Source organism: Odontomachus brunneus, unplaced genomic scaffold (assembly GCF_010583005.1).
Source record: "Odontomachus brunneus isolate Ranch 3 - 2012 unplaced genomic scaffold, Obru_v1 Obru_scaffold_281, whole genome shotgun sequence".
Taxonomy (NCBI): domain Eukaryota; kingdom Metazoa; phylum Arthropoda; class Insecta; order Hymenoptera; family Formicidae; genus Odontomachus; species Odontomachus brunneus.
The window spans coordinates 191,859-205,843 of record NW_022639731.1 but is presented as its reverse complement, the minus strand read 5'-3'; the positions used below and the strand labels follow the sequence as shown (position 1 = coordinate 205,843).

The 13,985-nt window shown below is 31.0% G+C and overlaps 1 protein-coding gene across 6 annotated transcripts in view; it reads right to left on the bottom strand.

Annotated features, from left to right (window-relative positions):
• The window catches only part of LOC116853149 (growth arrest-specific protein 2-like), a 140,373-nt gene that overhangs the window by 44,196 nt on the left and 82,192 nt on the right, over nt 1-13,985 (bottom strand). For 4 of the 6 annotated variants that reach the window (XR_004379913.1, XM_032834051.1, XM_032834049.1 and 1 more), the window contains exon 3: nt 9,163-9,287. Coding sequence is in view for 5 of the 6 variants with exons in the window: in XM_032834051.1 (XP_032689942.1) it covers nt 9,163-9,287 (125 nt within the window). In the remaining variant the exon portion in view is untranslated. Of the gene's footprint in view, nt 1-9,162; nt 9,288-9,802; nt 9,846-9,909; nt 9,935-13,985 lie in introns of those variants that run through there. The other 2 variants (XM_032834053.1, XM_032834052.1) reach the window with 2 other exon arrangements.

The following is a 13,985-nucleotide window of genomic DNA, read 5'->3' as shown; positions in this document are numbered from 1 at the left end:
AGATATTTACGTAAATATCTTAGAAAATAGAGGTCGTATAAAAAATTTTTTCAAACAAAAGTTGTTTGCTTTTTCACGTAGAATAAAATGCCGTAATAAAAAATATGTATTTCTATCTAAAAAAGCAAAGTTGATCTTGTCCTGACCTTGGCGACGTCATCTTAGGTCAAATAACTACTGTCATTAAATGCGACTTTTTAAGCCTTACAACTTTTATTCGAAACATTTTTCTCTAAAATGCTCCCCCGCCGAGTTTTCTTGCCGTTGCCGAACTTACGGGACACACTGTATATGCCATTATCAGTGAACTGGTTAATATGATATAAAACTTTCAATGTTTCGTTTCTTTTTTCTATATTTTCATTTAAATACCCACTTCCAGTAATCTTGTTTGAATACTACAGTATACATAATTTAATAAATAGCCGCAAATTATTAATATAATATAATATATTTATATAATATATTAATATATTAATATATTAATATAATATATTTTATTTAAATGTTATTTCACTTCTAATAAGTTGTATTAATTTTTTTTGTAACACCTTTTTCTACATTTTCACAAAAAGAATGTAACTACATGTACGAAAAAGAAACCTACAGTACGTAGCAATGTTCTTATTCCAACACCCATATTCGATGGCAATTTTTGGAGAAAATCAAACTGATATTGAGGATGGACAAGTTGATTCCAATGATGAAAATAATAATAGAACTATGAAAGACCAATAACTAACGAAGATAAGGAAAATAACAAACATTCTCCTAACAATATACTTTTTAGTAGTGTTACGTTAGTATGATATAAAATATGGTAAATATGCAGAAAAATGGTGCCACCTCCGATAAACTTGACTTTGACATATGTTATCAAGGACAAGGCCTGAGTAACAATGAAAAGGTTTTATGCGTCGCTCATTGTTCATTACAAAGTTATTAAAAAAAAAGTTGCATAAAATAAATATAATTTGTGGACCGTATATACAAAAACATCGAATTTGTAGACTAGGTCCCTTACCTGCCCCTAGCCGTATATTTACCTAAAAAATATATAATGATATTAAAATAATCTTCGTATATACCTTTTTTTATATGATTCAATCTATTCAGCTGGAACTTTATCTTCTATTGAAAATTTCGACAATTTTAACCGAGTACCATTTTCCAAAAATGAAAAAAGTGTGACTTTAAGTAAGTTATAGTCTTATCAAAACTATTTATTATTAATATTTAATTTCGAACAAATTTTAATTATAAAGTATAAATTATGTTCAAATTTTAATAGTTTGTTATATTGCAGATATGTTATGAGATAAAATGCACAAGTTAAATAAAGAATTAAATGAATTTAGAACTGACAGCAAACAACAATTCCAAAAAAATATGTAAAAAATGAGAGAACTAATTGCAATCTTGAAAGAAAAATGCCCAAATACTACGAGTGACAAAAATGCAGTAGGTGCATTTATAACAACTTATCATTGTTGCCCGATTTCCCATTATTATCCATAAAAGAATTTTTTGAATTTAATAATAGATTAAAAAACGATGAAGCAATTCGTAAATGCTTTGTAAGTATTGTTGCATGTGTTGCACTTCAGTATGCAAGTTCTGAACCGGATCCCCGTAGTTACGAGGTTGTTAAGGAGCTGTTGATAAACAACAGCTGATGAGAGTTTACGGACGGTTTACGCGAGAGTAAGACGTACGATTTTGACGCACATTATAACTATTCTGGTTCCACGATTCTCCATTAAAGAGTTTTACATTTTCTTAAAACGTGTATTCATTTCTCCTGCGTCCACGAGAATAACAGTATTAAATCATAAACATAGACGCACGCACGCATATTGCGTATATATAACGGTTACTTACTTGAAAGGAACAAAACCAATAGACTATATTAGGTGTATCAATGAATTCTGCTGAATTAACCGACTTAAATGATTTTATTCAAAAGCATCAACTTTCTACTTCGACGGAATTTACAAACTGTCTGATAAATGGCAAAGGATTATTGATGCCAATGGAAAATATTTCAATGATTCAGTTCCTTTTGTTTCTTTTTAAATAAAGATCAAATTTTGTAAAAAAAAGCACAGAATTCATTGATACACCTAATATTTCTTGTATACTTTTTGTATTTCATTACATTTGTTGAAAATATTGCATTCTTTGCTAAAAATTCACTATTAGGAAGTTTAAATCAATATTATACACTGTAGAATTTAAAGAAATGAAATTTATAGTAATTTGAGTTTTTTTATTACTTACATGATTTTTCATAAGGCCTTATGAAATCCGGTTTCATCCGGATGAAATAGTTTTATGATATAAAAAAATAATGTACTTATATATATTTTATATTCAAAAAATACTATTTCAATATTTTTTACAGAAGCAAACTATTATGCAAATAGGTGGAGGTGATATAAGCCAAAAAATCATCTCCAACATCTTATCATATACAATAACATGATTTAGGGCATAAATTGTCTTAGACCAGTGCAAAAGGGTCGATTGCTGTGAAAGATTCTCCTTTTATTAATACTGTGAAAGATTCTCTTTTTATTAATACTGTGAAAGATTCTCCTTTTATTAATACTGTTGTTGAGTAATTAGTGTATGTTTTTATCATGAAAACAGTTTTATATATGGTAACATCCCATACAACACGTCTAAAATTGAAACATAAGACGTCTTAAAGACATCTTAAAGACATCTTAGGGACATATTACATTCCGACATCTCAGAGACGTCTTTAATTCTTATTTCTATTGATTTCATATTAATACTCTATATTTTTATAGGAGTCATCAGTACTAAAAATAAGAAGAATATCGATGGCATCGTAGATATACAAAAACACATAAAAAACTGGCTGCAACACGCGGGCGATAAAATACGTTATTATTTAAAGAAAGAAAACCAGTAATTTTATTTTTATAATATATTTATATGCGGTACATAAGTGCTAGTATATAGTATATAGTATAAGTATATAATATATGTATTCAAGTTGATCCAAAAAATAAAAAATTAGATAATATACTTTTTACGTGAAGTTGACTTTCACAATATATTTAATGGCAGTTTCATAATGACACTGTGTATAATTTAAGAAAATTAATACTAAGATCGGTATATTCATAGGTGCGTTCAGATTCCCTACCCGGATGCACTCTAATACTAGAAGTTGTATAGTATATGTAACATATATTATAGTGTTTCTAGTAATAGAGTGCATCCGGATGAGGAATCTGAACACAGCCCATAGTCGTGACTTAAGTCGCTGTCTTAGTGAAGCAATACTTATGTTCAAAAGCTCTTTTCCTATTGGTTGCGCTCAGGCTGACGATCACTATAGGAACAGCATTTTCTTGAATAACTATTTAGCAAGCGACTTAGGTCACGACTATGATTATACTGACTTTAATTAGGATTGATTATTTTTAGATGTCTGTTAGATATTTTTTAAACATCTAAACGATATCTGAAAGAGGTCTAAAGGATATCTTGAAAATGTCTTGATAGATATCTTTTCGATACTTTTACGATATCTTTAAGATATCTTAACAATATCTTTCAGATGTCTCAAGATACCTAAAAGATGTCTAAAAGTGTTGCATAAGACTTCTAAAAGACGTCTAAAAGATATATTTTGGACAATAATTAAGATATCTTGCAAGACATGCAAGAGATCTTTTAGATGTCTACAAGACATCTTTTTGTCTATATGGGTATTATCATTATCCGTTAGCTGTTATCAATACCTAACCCTGAGCAGATTGTATAAGATTACAGTCTAATCATAATTTTCAACCGACTGCAGCAAATAAATAAAAATAAATAAAATCTCCCCTTTCTATGTATATAATTACATATATACATATATATGTGTATATAATTATAATTAAAGACGTCTGAAAGACGTCAGAAAAATGTCTTAAAGGCATCAGAAAAACATCTTAAAAAAAGTCATAAGATATCTTAAAAATGTCAGAAAAATGTCTTAAAACAATGTCTTAAAAACGTTTTAAATATGACGCCTTTAAGGCATTTTAAAAAAGTCTTAAATCGAGATATAAGACATCTTAAAGACGTCGTAATGACATCTTTTTCGTTTTTTTTTGGACATCTTAAAAATCTTAAGACATCTTTAAAACAGCCTTAAGACATCATAATGTTGTCTGGGTGTTTTTTTAGGGTAACAAATACATAAAGCGTGCATTAAGTACTTTTATTTTAAAAATATACTGGTAATTTTTTCCAAAATAATCATGGCGGTCTCAAAATTGTAGCCCAATAGAAGTTTCGCTCATTTTTTATTCTCTGTTTGTATTCTCTACTGACAACTTTTCTTTCACTAAATCGAGTTTTTTTAAATCACTGATTGTAAATTTGATGTTGGAATGTCAAAATTCAATATGGTGAATCTAATATGGCGCGCCAAAAAATGAAAAAATATTAATTTACATAAAAATCGGTATTTAAGCGTTTTTTGGATCTTTGATTCTAAATTTGAAGTCAAATTTTTAAAATTAAAAATGGTTTATCCAATACGGCAAACAAAAATTAAACACTTTCCAATTTATATCAAAATCAATATTTAGGATTTTTGTGGGCTGCTGCTTTTAAAATTAGATAGATTCTTAGATAAATTTAGTGAGATTTTTAAAATTTAAAATAAATGATCTAGTTTTGGCGGAATGAGAAAGTAAATAATAATAAATTTACATAAACTTTGCTATTATTGAACTTTACTAGGCAATAATTGTTTTTTATGTATTTATATTGCCCTTTGCTTATCGAATTGTTTTCGATGTCACCCGATTCTCACCGCGAGGAAATGATAACAATAACGAAGAATAACGGTGAGGACAATAACGGAGAATCATGTTCTTTCTTTTTTGTTTTTTGCATTTTTGCAATTTTGTGCATTTGGGCGTTAATGGGTTAATACAGTATATAAATTAAGTTTAACGTGTTTACAGACGTATTACATACAACTTAAGATTATTTCATGTTATAAATTATACATTATTTTGTGATTAAATAACAGGTTGTAAAACAATAGATTGTAAAAATACAAACAGAAAAAGAGTAAAAATGTGTATATTTCCAAAAAATGCAAAACAAAGATCGGAATGGATAAATAATATTGGGACAATAAGAGTGGATGGAACAAAATGATTAAAACGACATGCAGTTCCAACAAGTCTTGGGGATCTTGTCATTCAGATACCAAGTAAACAAAAAAAAACAGAAAACAGATAACTCGCTCTCCATTTCTTAAATTTTTTAATTTTTTGGAAATTTTTTGTTTTTAATTTTTCTGATATTTTTCTTATTGTCTATTTTATATATTTTTAGTTTTTTAAAATGAATATCAAACAAATTAATGTCAAACAAATTAATAATTTGATTGTAAGTTAAAAAATGTATCATTACTTGAGGTTTAAAGCTTAACAACAATTGGAAATTGTTTAATTTTTTATTTGCCATATTGGATATACCATTTTTAATTTTAAAAATTTGACTTCAAATTAAGAGTCAAAAACCCCTAAATATCGATTTTTATATAAATTAACAATATTTTCACTTTTTGGCCTGCCATATTGAATCCACCATTTTGAATTTTGACATTCCAATATCAAATTTATAATCAGTGATCTAAAAAACTCGATTCTATGAAAAAAGTTGTCAGTAGAGAATACAAACAGAGAATCAAGAAAAGCGAAATTTCTATGTATTGGGCTACAATTTTGAGACCGCCATGATTATTTTGAAAAAAAACACCGGTATATTTTTAAAGTAAAAATACTAAGTGCACGTCTTATATACTTGTTACTCTGAGAAAACAGTATTTTGCAAGAAAAATTTGAGATAATTATGAAAAAAATACTGTAAAAGTTATGATTTTTTAATTTAAATCTTAAAAAACTAATATTAAATGACATTTTGGAGTATTTTACCAAAATCCAGAATCAAAAAGAGCACACCCAAAAATAGTAATAATATAAAATACTAGTATATTAAGGTAAGTATTTTCAGAAAAAAAATTATTGCATTTTCACTGAGTTATAGGCGTTCGAAGCACTGAAAACATTTTGTGCATTTGGACGTTAATGGGTTCAGCAGATTGAGCAGATTTAATTTTTATCTGACTTGACTTAATTGCAGTGGCGATGCAACTAAATTTGCTCAATCCAGAAACTTGGCCAGTTTTATCTAATCTTTTCTCGGTACACTAAATCGTTATTGACTCATTAATTATTCACTATAGAATCAGTTGTAATCTAGCCTTTGTCTAATCGTTACATATCATATCAAATATGATAGAATAATTGATACTGTGTATCTGTTTTAAAATATATAATTAATAAATATATAATAAATATTAATAAATATTAATAAATATATAATTTAGTTATATCGCTACTAGCACTCTGGAATTAAATACACGAAAGAGAATTCGGTTTGTATAACTGATTGTCTGAGGACTAATCTCGGTTATGTACACTGCATCATGTACACTTTACTATTCCTTAGATCGAGAATTTTTATACTATTTTCAAACTTACGCGTATATTTGTAAGACTAAAAATCTCGATCTAATGAATGATGAGGAGTATATGATACGGTGTCTAGGAACAAAAAGATTCCTGTAGGAGATTTCTATTCAGTCAATTGTTTTCAGTTATCTCAACTGAGTTTTAAGAAAGTGCTAAGTATCGACATAATACTATTTTAAATTGCTCCTCTACTTGATTTTATAGAATTGCAAATGCTTATATAAAGTAAAAATGTCAATGAACATGGTTGAGTATTCCCTACGCTTAAAAATTTTTTTATTTATAAATTAAAAAATTTGTAGTATAACATTATCCAATATTTCGCTATTGTTTGATATATACTTTTATTTTGTATAAGTATTTACACTTATGAACGATAAAATAGAAAAACAGTACAAAATACGAAAGCTACATTGTATCGATACCCAGTATCCTCTTAACGCAGCTGAATATCTAGATAAGTATTTTCGTTTCACAATAACATTATTTCTCAAGTTTCAGGTCGCCATTTTGTTACACAAACTGAAATTATTTTTTTTGTATAATATATTATAATGAAAAATACGTTATTTAATAAAAATCTTAAAGCAACAGTGAGTCACATTACTGGCTGACAACTGTGATTTTTCATCTCATAACTATAATTTCTTATGTCTAGCGATCAGATATTTTATTTATTTAATCGCTAAAAAAAGTAGACATTATATTACTGGCTAATGACGATGTTATATGAATATAATTTACTACTATGGCTAGACGAGTTTCAATTTCTACTTAGGTTGTTTTTATTAAACAATATAACAATCCCAATTATCAATAAATTAATTTATTAATTAATTTAATTATTTAATTATTTAAATAAATTTCTTTAATTATTTAAGTTTAATTATTTAAATAAATATTATTTATTAAATTAAGTTTAAATTTATCGATAGAATATTAAAAAGAACTGTTAATACCAGTGTAAACAATAAATATTATAGTTTTAAAGCAAAATTATTAGATTAAAAAAATTAATTAATTATAAATTTAAAAAATACTTAAACTGTTTGTGCGTTTTTTATCCTTATAACGAGTCATACGATATCCAATTGTATATTAGTAATATCCATATTTAAATTGTTTTAGTCTATATAGAACTATAATAATATACAGGATGTCCCATTTTAATCGATCACCTCAAATATCTCTTGAACAGTGCATTTTAGAGAAAAATGTTTCAGATAAAAGTTTTGGGATTTCGAGGGGGGCATAAGATGATATCATTGGTTTGATTTCGAGTGGCGTCGTCAAGGCCAGGACAAGGTCACTTTGAATTTTTTAAATGGAACGCCCCATTTTTCATTACATATTTTTATAACACACCTCGAGAGCTTTCCAAAATACTGTAATAAAATATTTTTTCATTAAGTATCTTTCGAGTTAAGAGGTTTCAAATTTACAATATTGTTACCATTAGCATTGATACCTAAGGTATTCGATCGACGGCTAAAATCTTTTGAATGTTGTTCAGGACCATGACCTTGACAACATTTGTCAAGGTCAAGGCGATTGTAGGCTGTTCTTAATTATTCTTATTTTCATTTCTTCAAAATTTACAGTGAAAATGAAAATAATAATTTAAAATCATGGGATGACATGTGCGACTCGATTAATCCCAAAAAGTCATATCAAGGTCACAATGTTCTTTGTGTCAAAATAATAGCTCGTAAACTAGAGGTAAAGTCGTTGATCGGTGATCCATTAATTTAAAACAAGGCCATTGATAATTCAGCCACCTAAGGCAAGAACGTCTTATTATTTTCGTTTTCACTGTAAAATTTAAAGAAATGAAAATATTAGGAACAATCTCCAATCGTCTTGACCTTGACAAATGTTATCAAGATCATGGCCCTGAATAACATTCAAAAGGTTTTAGCCGTCGGTCGAACACCTTGAGTACCAATGCTAATGGCAACAATATTGTAACTTTGAAGCCTTTTAACTCGAAAGATACTTAATGAAAAAATATTTTATTATAGTGTCTTGGAAAGCTCTCGAGATATGCTATAAGAATATGTAATGAAAAATAGGGGGTTCAATTTAAAAAATTCAAATTGACCTTGTCCTGACCTTGACGACGCCACTCGAGGTTAAACCAATGATATCATTTTATGTCCCCCTCGAAATTCCAAAACTTTTATCTGAGATATGTTTCCCTAAAATGCACTGTTCAAGAGATATTTGAGGTGATCGATTAAAATGGGACACTCTATATGTATTGAGGATAACTAAAAAACTAAAAGTTTCATAAATCTAAAAAGTCGATAAAGCAAATTATTTTCTAGATTTTTTCCTTAAATATGAATAATATTTGTGAACATAATATTAGAATATAATTATATGAAAACTAAAGAATGTAAAAAAAACTTTTTCAGTATTTTCATTATATATAATGTGTATTCTTAATAAATAAAGTTAACTTGAAATTAGGAATCGACCCATAACTGAAACTATTATCTAATTGAGTCACATTTTATCGAAAATATAAAACGCAACTTTTTGCTTAACCTAATAGGATAAATGATAAAGACGTGCTTACTCCTTTCGTCCGTCCGGCGTCTATCGCGGATCTCGCTTTTTCCTGGATGACCCTTGCCAGCCGGCACACGACCACACCATTATCTAGCACGTCGAAGAAATTGTCGCCTGTTATGTAATCCACATCTGAAATCCGCAAATTATGGATTTAGCTGATAAACCCATCGTATTAGAGAATTCGATCGGACAATTTCCACACGCGCACGCACTTACGTACACGTGTACAAATGTTCTCTCGGCATAAATTGCAGACATCTTTCAATAACACTCAAGTGATTCGTGATAAAACGGTATATTGTAATAAAAAAATAGCTCGTCATTCGCATTTATTCAACCTTTTTTATCAAACTTTTGTAACTTATTATTATATTCTGTGGCTAGCCCTCCCGTTTTCTTAATAGTTATAATTATAATACATAGACTTTAACATTTCGTACGAGTCAACAAGTTTCGCAGTGTAATTAGTAAAAACGACTAAATTTGTAACAAGGCTTAAATGGTTTAAGCAAAGGCTAACAAGGCTCATAAAGATTGAACGCTACATCGCCGATCGAGAATCTTTCAGCAAATTTACTAAGAAAGAGATGGCCAGTCAGGATACACAATCGGGATGTAATTGCAGTCATCACGCGTAAGTATACCAGATTCAACGGTGATTCGTCCATGCATCGAATGTCGATCGGCGAGCCGGTTCGATTGGTCGAAGAAAGTCTGTTCGAAGAAACAAATTTACTTCAAGTGATCGTACCGTAAATCATTTATCACGATACATCAGCGCACAATGCTCTCAAGGACGACAAGTTTAATGGGAATCGTCAAGTCGCCTAGAAGACAATGAAAGTCGTTAGTTTAGACCGTAACGACTTACGATCCAAATCTCTCAGCCTTCTTGCGTCTTGTGAGCTCCGAAAAGACCCAAATGCCATTTGGAAAGTTGAAAAGCTGTGCTTCAATCCGTATACAGAGTGTTTCTTAAACATTGTCCAATATATTAAGAGTTGTCATTTAAGTAATTTTGTGAAAAAATGTTCATATAAACATGTAGCCTCAAAAATCTGGTTTCAAAAATGGAGAGTGTTCAATATTCTATAAAATTACCGGTTATTTAAATCCTTTATATTTATTTTGAGCTATTCCTAAATTTGTTATATTAGCAAAGTACTGTTTCTATTGATACAATGCGATCAATCCATCTTAGATAGAATTATATTATTCGTTCCAATAGTGATTTTCTTGTTGAAAAAGCCAATATAGTAATCGTGTGCAGAGCAGAATCGTTGGAGTTCGAAATTGTATAGTTTTCTACAAAAAGAAGTAAATAAATTTTATTTTCTCAATTTTTTATCAATGTAATTTTAAAATACAAGGTTAATGTTTTATGTTCATTATTATGATTATAAGATTTATTAAATTTTCTAGCTGGAACACACACATTAAACATGAATGTATAATTATGTATATATACATTCAGAAAACCATATTTCTCAACGATCAATTTTACTCGGACCTCAAAATATTTCATCAAGAACGATTTTTAAGATTATTTTATAAAGAAAAAAAATTTTACTCAAACAAGATCGATGCTTGGCCTTAAAGAATTAATAATTTTTAAACTATAATATAATAGTTAGTTTTGTAAGAATATCAACAAGGTTTAGATAGTACATTCGCACGAACTTGTAATCCAATGGCCGAAATGAAATTTTTTGTATATTTTTATTATTTTATTAACTGCGCTTATAAAAGTCCTTTCATGGTCATAATTTAGAAGATATTTGCGTTTCAATGTAGAATTTTTAACATCTTAAATCTTTGAAATGAGTTCATATGGATATGAACATATGGTCGCAAGACCATACGTTCATATCCATATGAACTTCTCTTTATAAAATAATATCAAGAATTATTCCTTAAAATATTGAACAGTGTTAAGAAAAAAAAGTACTCTGTAAAACACAATCAGTCAAGCAGAAAAGTAATCGGGTCGCGGTTACTCTTATGATAGGTTATACTTATATATAACATTATCATGTCACTTCAGTTTCATTTAGATGTTAGCCGCAGATATTGGCAGATCATAAGCACACACACGTTCCATATTTTCAAATAATAAAACTTTCCGATACTCACGCTCTAATGGAATCTCTAAAAGATCGCCCGACACTTAATGAATTCCAACTTTCCCCTGGAACGAGACTCCTTTTGGTCCCGCCGCAAATTGTTTAATATCCTCCACGAAGAAATTTCCATTTCTGTTTCCTTTGTTTCTGACATGAAGCGTCCGTTGATTCGAATCGACGCTCATTATTCACCAGTATTAATTATCGCGCCCATCGCTTCTCGTCATCTCTGCTTCACGCCCATTATATGTTCTCGCAGTACTGATTCAAACAAGGACTTTATTTATCCTGACAAATTGCCCAATTTTCTCTCACGAAAGCACTTCTGTTTCTATTCTTCTCGTTCGTGTTCATGTTCGTTAATCATGCGCGTTAATCCAAGTCTATACTGACTATTAGCTACTATCTATTACCGTTCGCGATATCCACTGCTGTACCTTCTTCGTATTCATTATCTTCCAACGGCTTATGCGCGAATATGGCTATACGGTAGATGATAGAGTGTGCTCATCTTCGCGCCGGTTTGCTCACCACCAGCCGTTATCTGTTACCGCTTCCCGCTCTCGATCCGTTATCTCGCGTCTTCGGATACGGACGAATGTGTCCTTGCGCTTCACGATCGTTATGCGATTATATATGTCTCATTGGAGATCTTGATAGATATTGGAGCAGTTGAATTTTACCGGATATGTGAGCACGATTTAAATAAGCAGATGCTCTCTCTTTCTCTCTTGGGGGAATCTCGTCTACGATTTTCATTTTGTTGCATCGCATTGCGTTGCGCCGGTGCGCCACGTATTTCTAAGTGCGCAATTTATTTTATTAACCGTCACATATATCATAAACTTCGTGGTGTGAAACATGAAACACAAGCGTTACAGAAATCGTGCATCTAACTATCAAAGTTAGATCCAAACGGAGCTCGGGAAGACGCTTCGTGTTTATAGCTGAGGGAGCTCACAAAAAGAGTATAATTGTGGCGTTTGGAACGACAGAAAGAAAAGAACACTAATTTTTGCGCGCACTCGGATATACGTAGTGCATTTCTGATCTCTCGAAAGTTGATACGCGTGTCCCATTTATATTTAAAACAGGAAAGTTTGCAAGAGTGCCCCGCTTGAAAACACTTTGAAATGAGGGGTGTCGGTATCTCCGGCACACACCGTTTCTCTCCCAGAGTGGAGCGGCCGATCGACGAGCGGAAAACTCGCAGAGTCGCAACACGATCCCATAGATATCTATATAGATATAGAGCGGACACGATGGGAAATAGGAACTAGGTTGGGCCGGCGCAGCGATAGAGCTTCGTTGATACGGATGGTAATGAGAACCCGCGAGCACGGGCTCGTGACTCGACCCGGTAACAACAATAGGATTGCACCGGGGGCCACCATGGAAAGAACGGGGTTTTAACGGCGAGCTCCACACGCGCAGCGCAGAACCCATCACGTGGTGCGGTATAATAGACCCGCGTTATTGGCTACGTACATTGGAGTTGCAAGCACGTTAGAGAGGTAGAGTCGAGCCGATCCGCGAATTCCCGCCAGAAAAATTGATAAATTGAAAGAAAGAAAAGATTGGGATAAGAATCTGATAAGAATCTGTCGCAACGTGACGCGATGAATCTCTAAGCTTATGTAATCAAGAACACTCAAAAAAGTAGTCCTACAGTCACATATAGAGTAAATGATTTAGATATTAGAGAAATTTGCTGAGACGAATAAAAGATCAGTAAACACTGCGATATCACACATGTTTTGTATTTAATCAATATAAATGACAGATAGAATTTTTACTTATATTGCTTGTGGAATTTAGCACGAAGTCTCTCTGACTCTCATCCAGATTAAGGCTAGTAACACTTCTTATAAAAGTGACTGTAGTAAACAAAAAAGACTAGTGACGAGAAACAAACTAATGTATAATCCCCATATCCACCTAAACATATCTTGCTAGCAGATATTGCTGAAATGTCGCTGCTTTCTATGTACCATAGATAATTTTTTAGCAAAAACAACGATACATTTTAATTGTAATATTTAGAATTCTATCTGGACCAGCAAAACATTTTTTTGAGTAGACAGACCATGTAATGTGATTAAATTCTGACTATTGTACGCTTATTTGTATACGTTTGGTCAATAAGAAGTATGAAAAATCACTCAGAATATTTTGTTACTACTATACAATTTGAAAATAAAAAGTTATATAAGGAATTATATATATACAAGGTGTCTGACTCGTACCGTACCAGAGCTAATATATAGCTAGAATAGGTCGGGGTAAGTAATGGAATCGGTGTCTTTTTTTAAACAACCATGTTTCACAAAATTTCGAGTTATTAAATAAAGTAGATGAGCTAATCAGAGCACGGCGACGTGGCAAGCGGAACATACGACTCGCCGCGGCTGGCGAAGAAAATGGACGATTGCTCGCGAACCTATTTCATAAGACAGAGAGGTGGGCCGTTTGGTAACAGCTACCAAATAAGATAGGCCCGTGAACAATCGTCTATTTTCTTCACCAGTCGCGGCGAGCGGTTATTTACAAAAAGACACCGATTCGATTACTCATTCCGACCTATTCTAGCTATATATTAGATACAGTACGAGTCAGACATTCTGTATAAATAGAAAGAGTCTCAGAATTGGGATTTTTTCAAACACGATATTTTAGAGAAAAATGTTTCAAACAAAAAGTATAT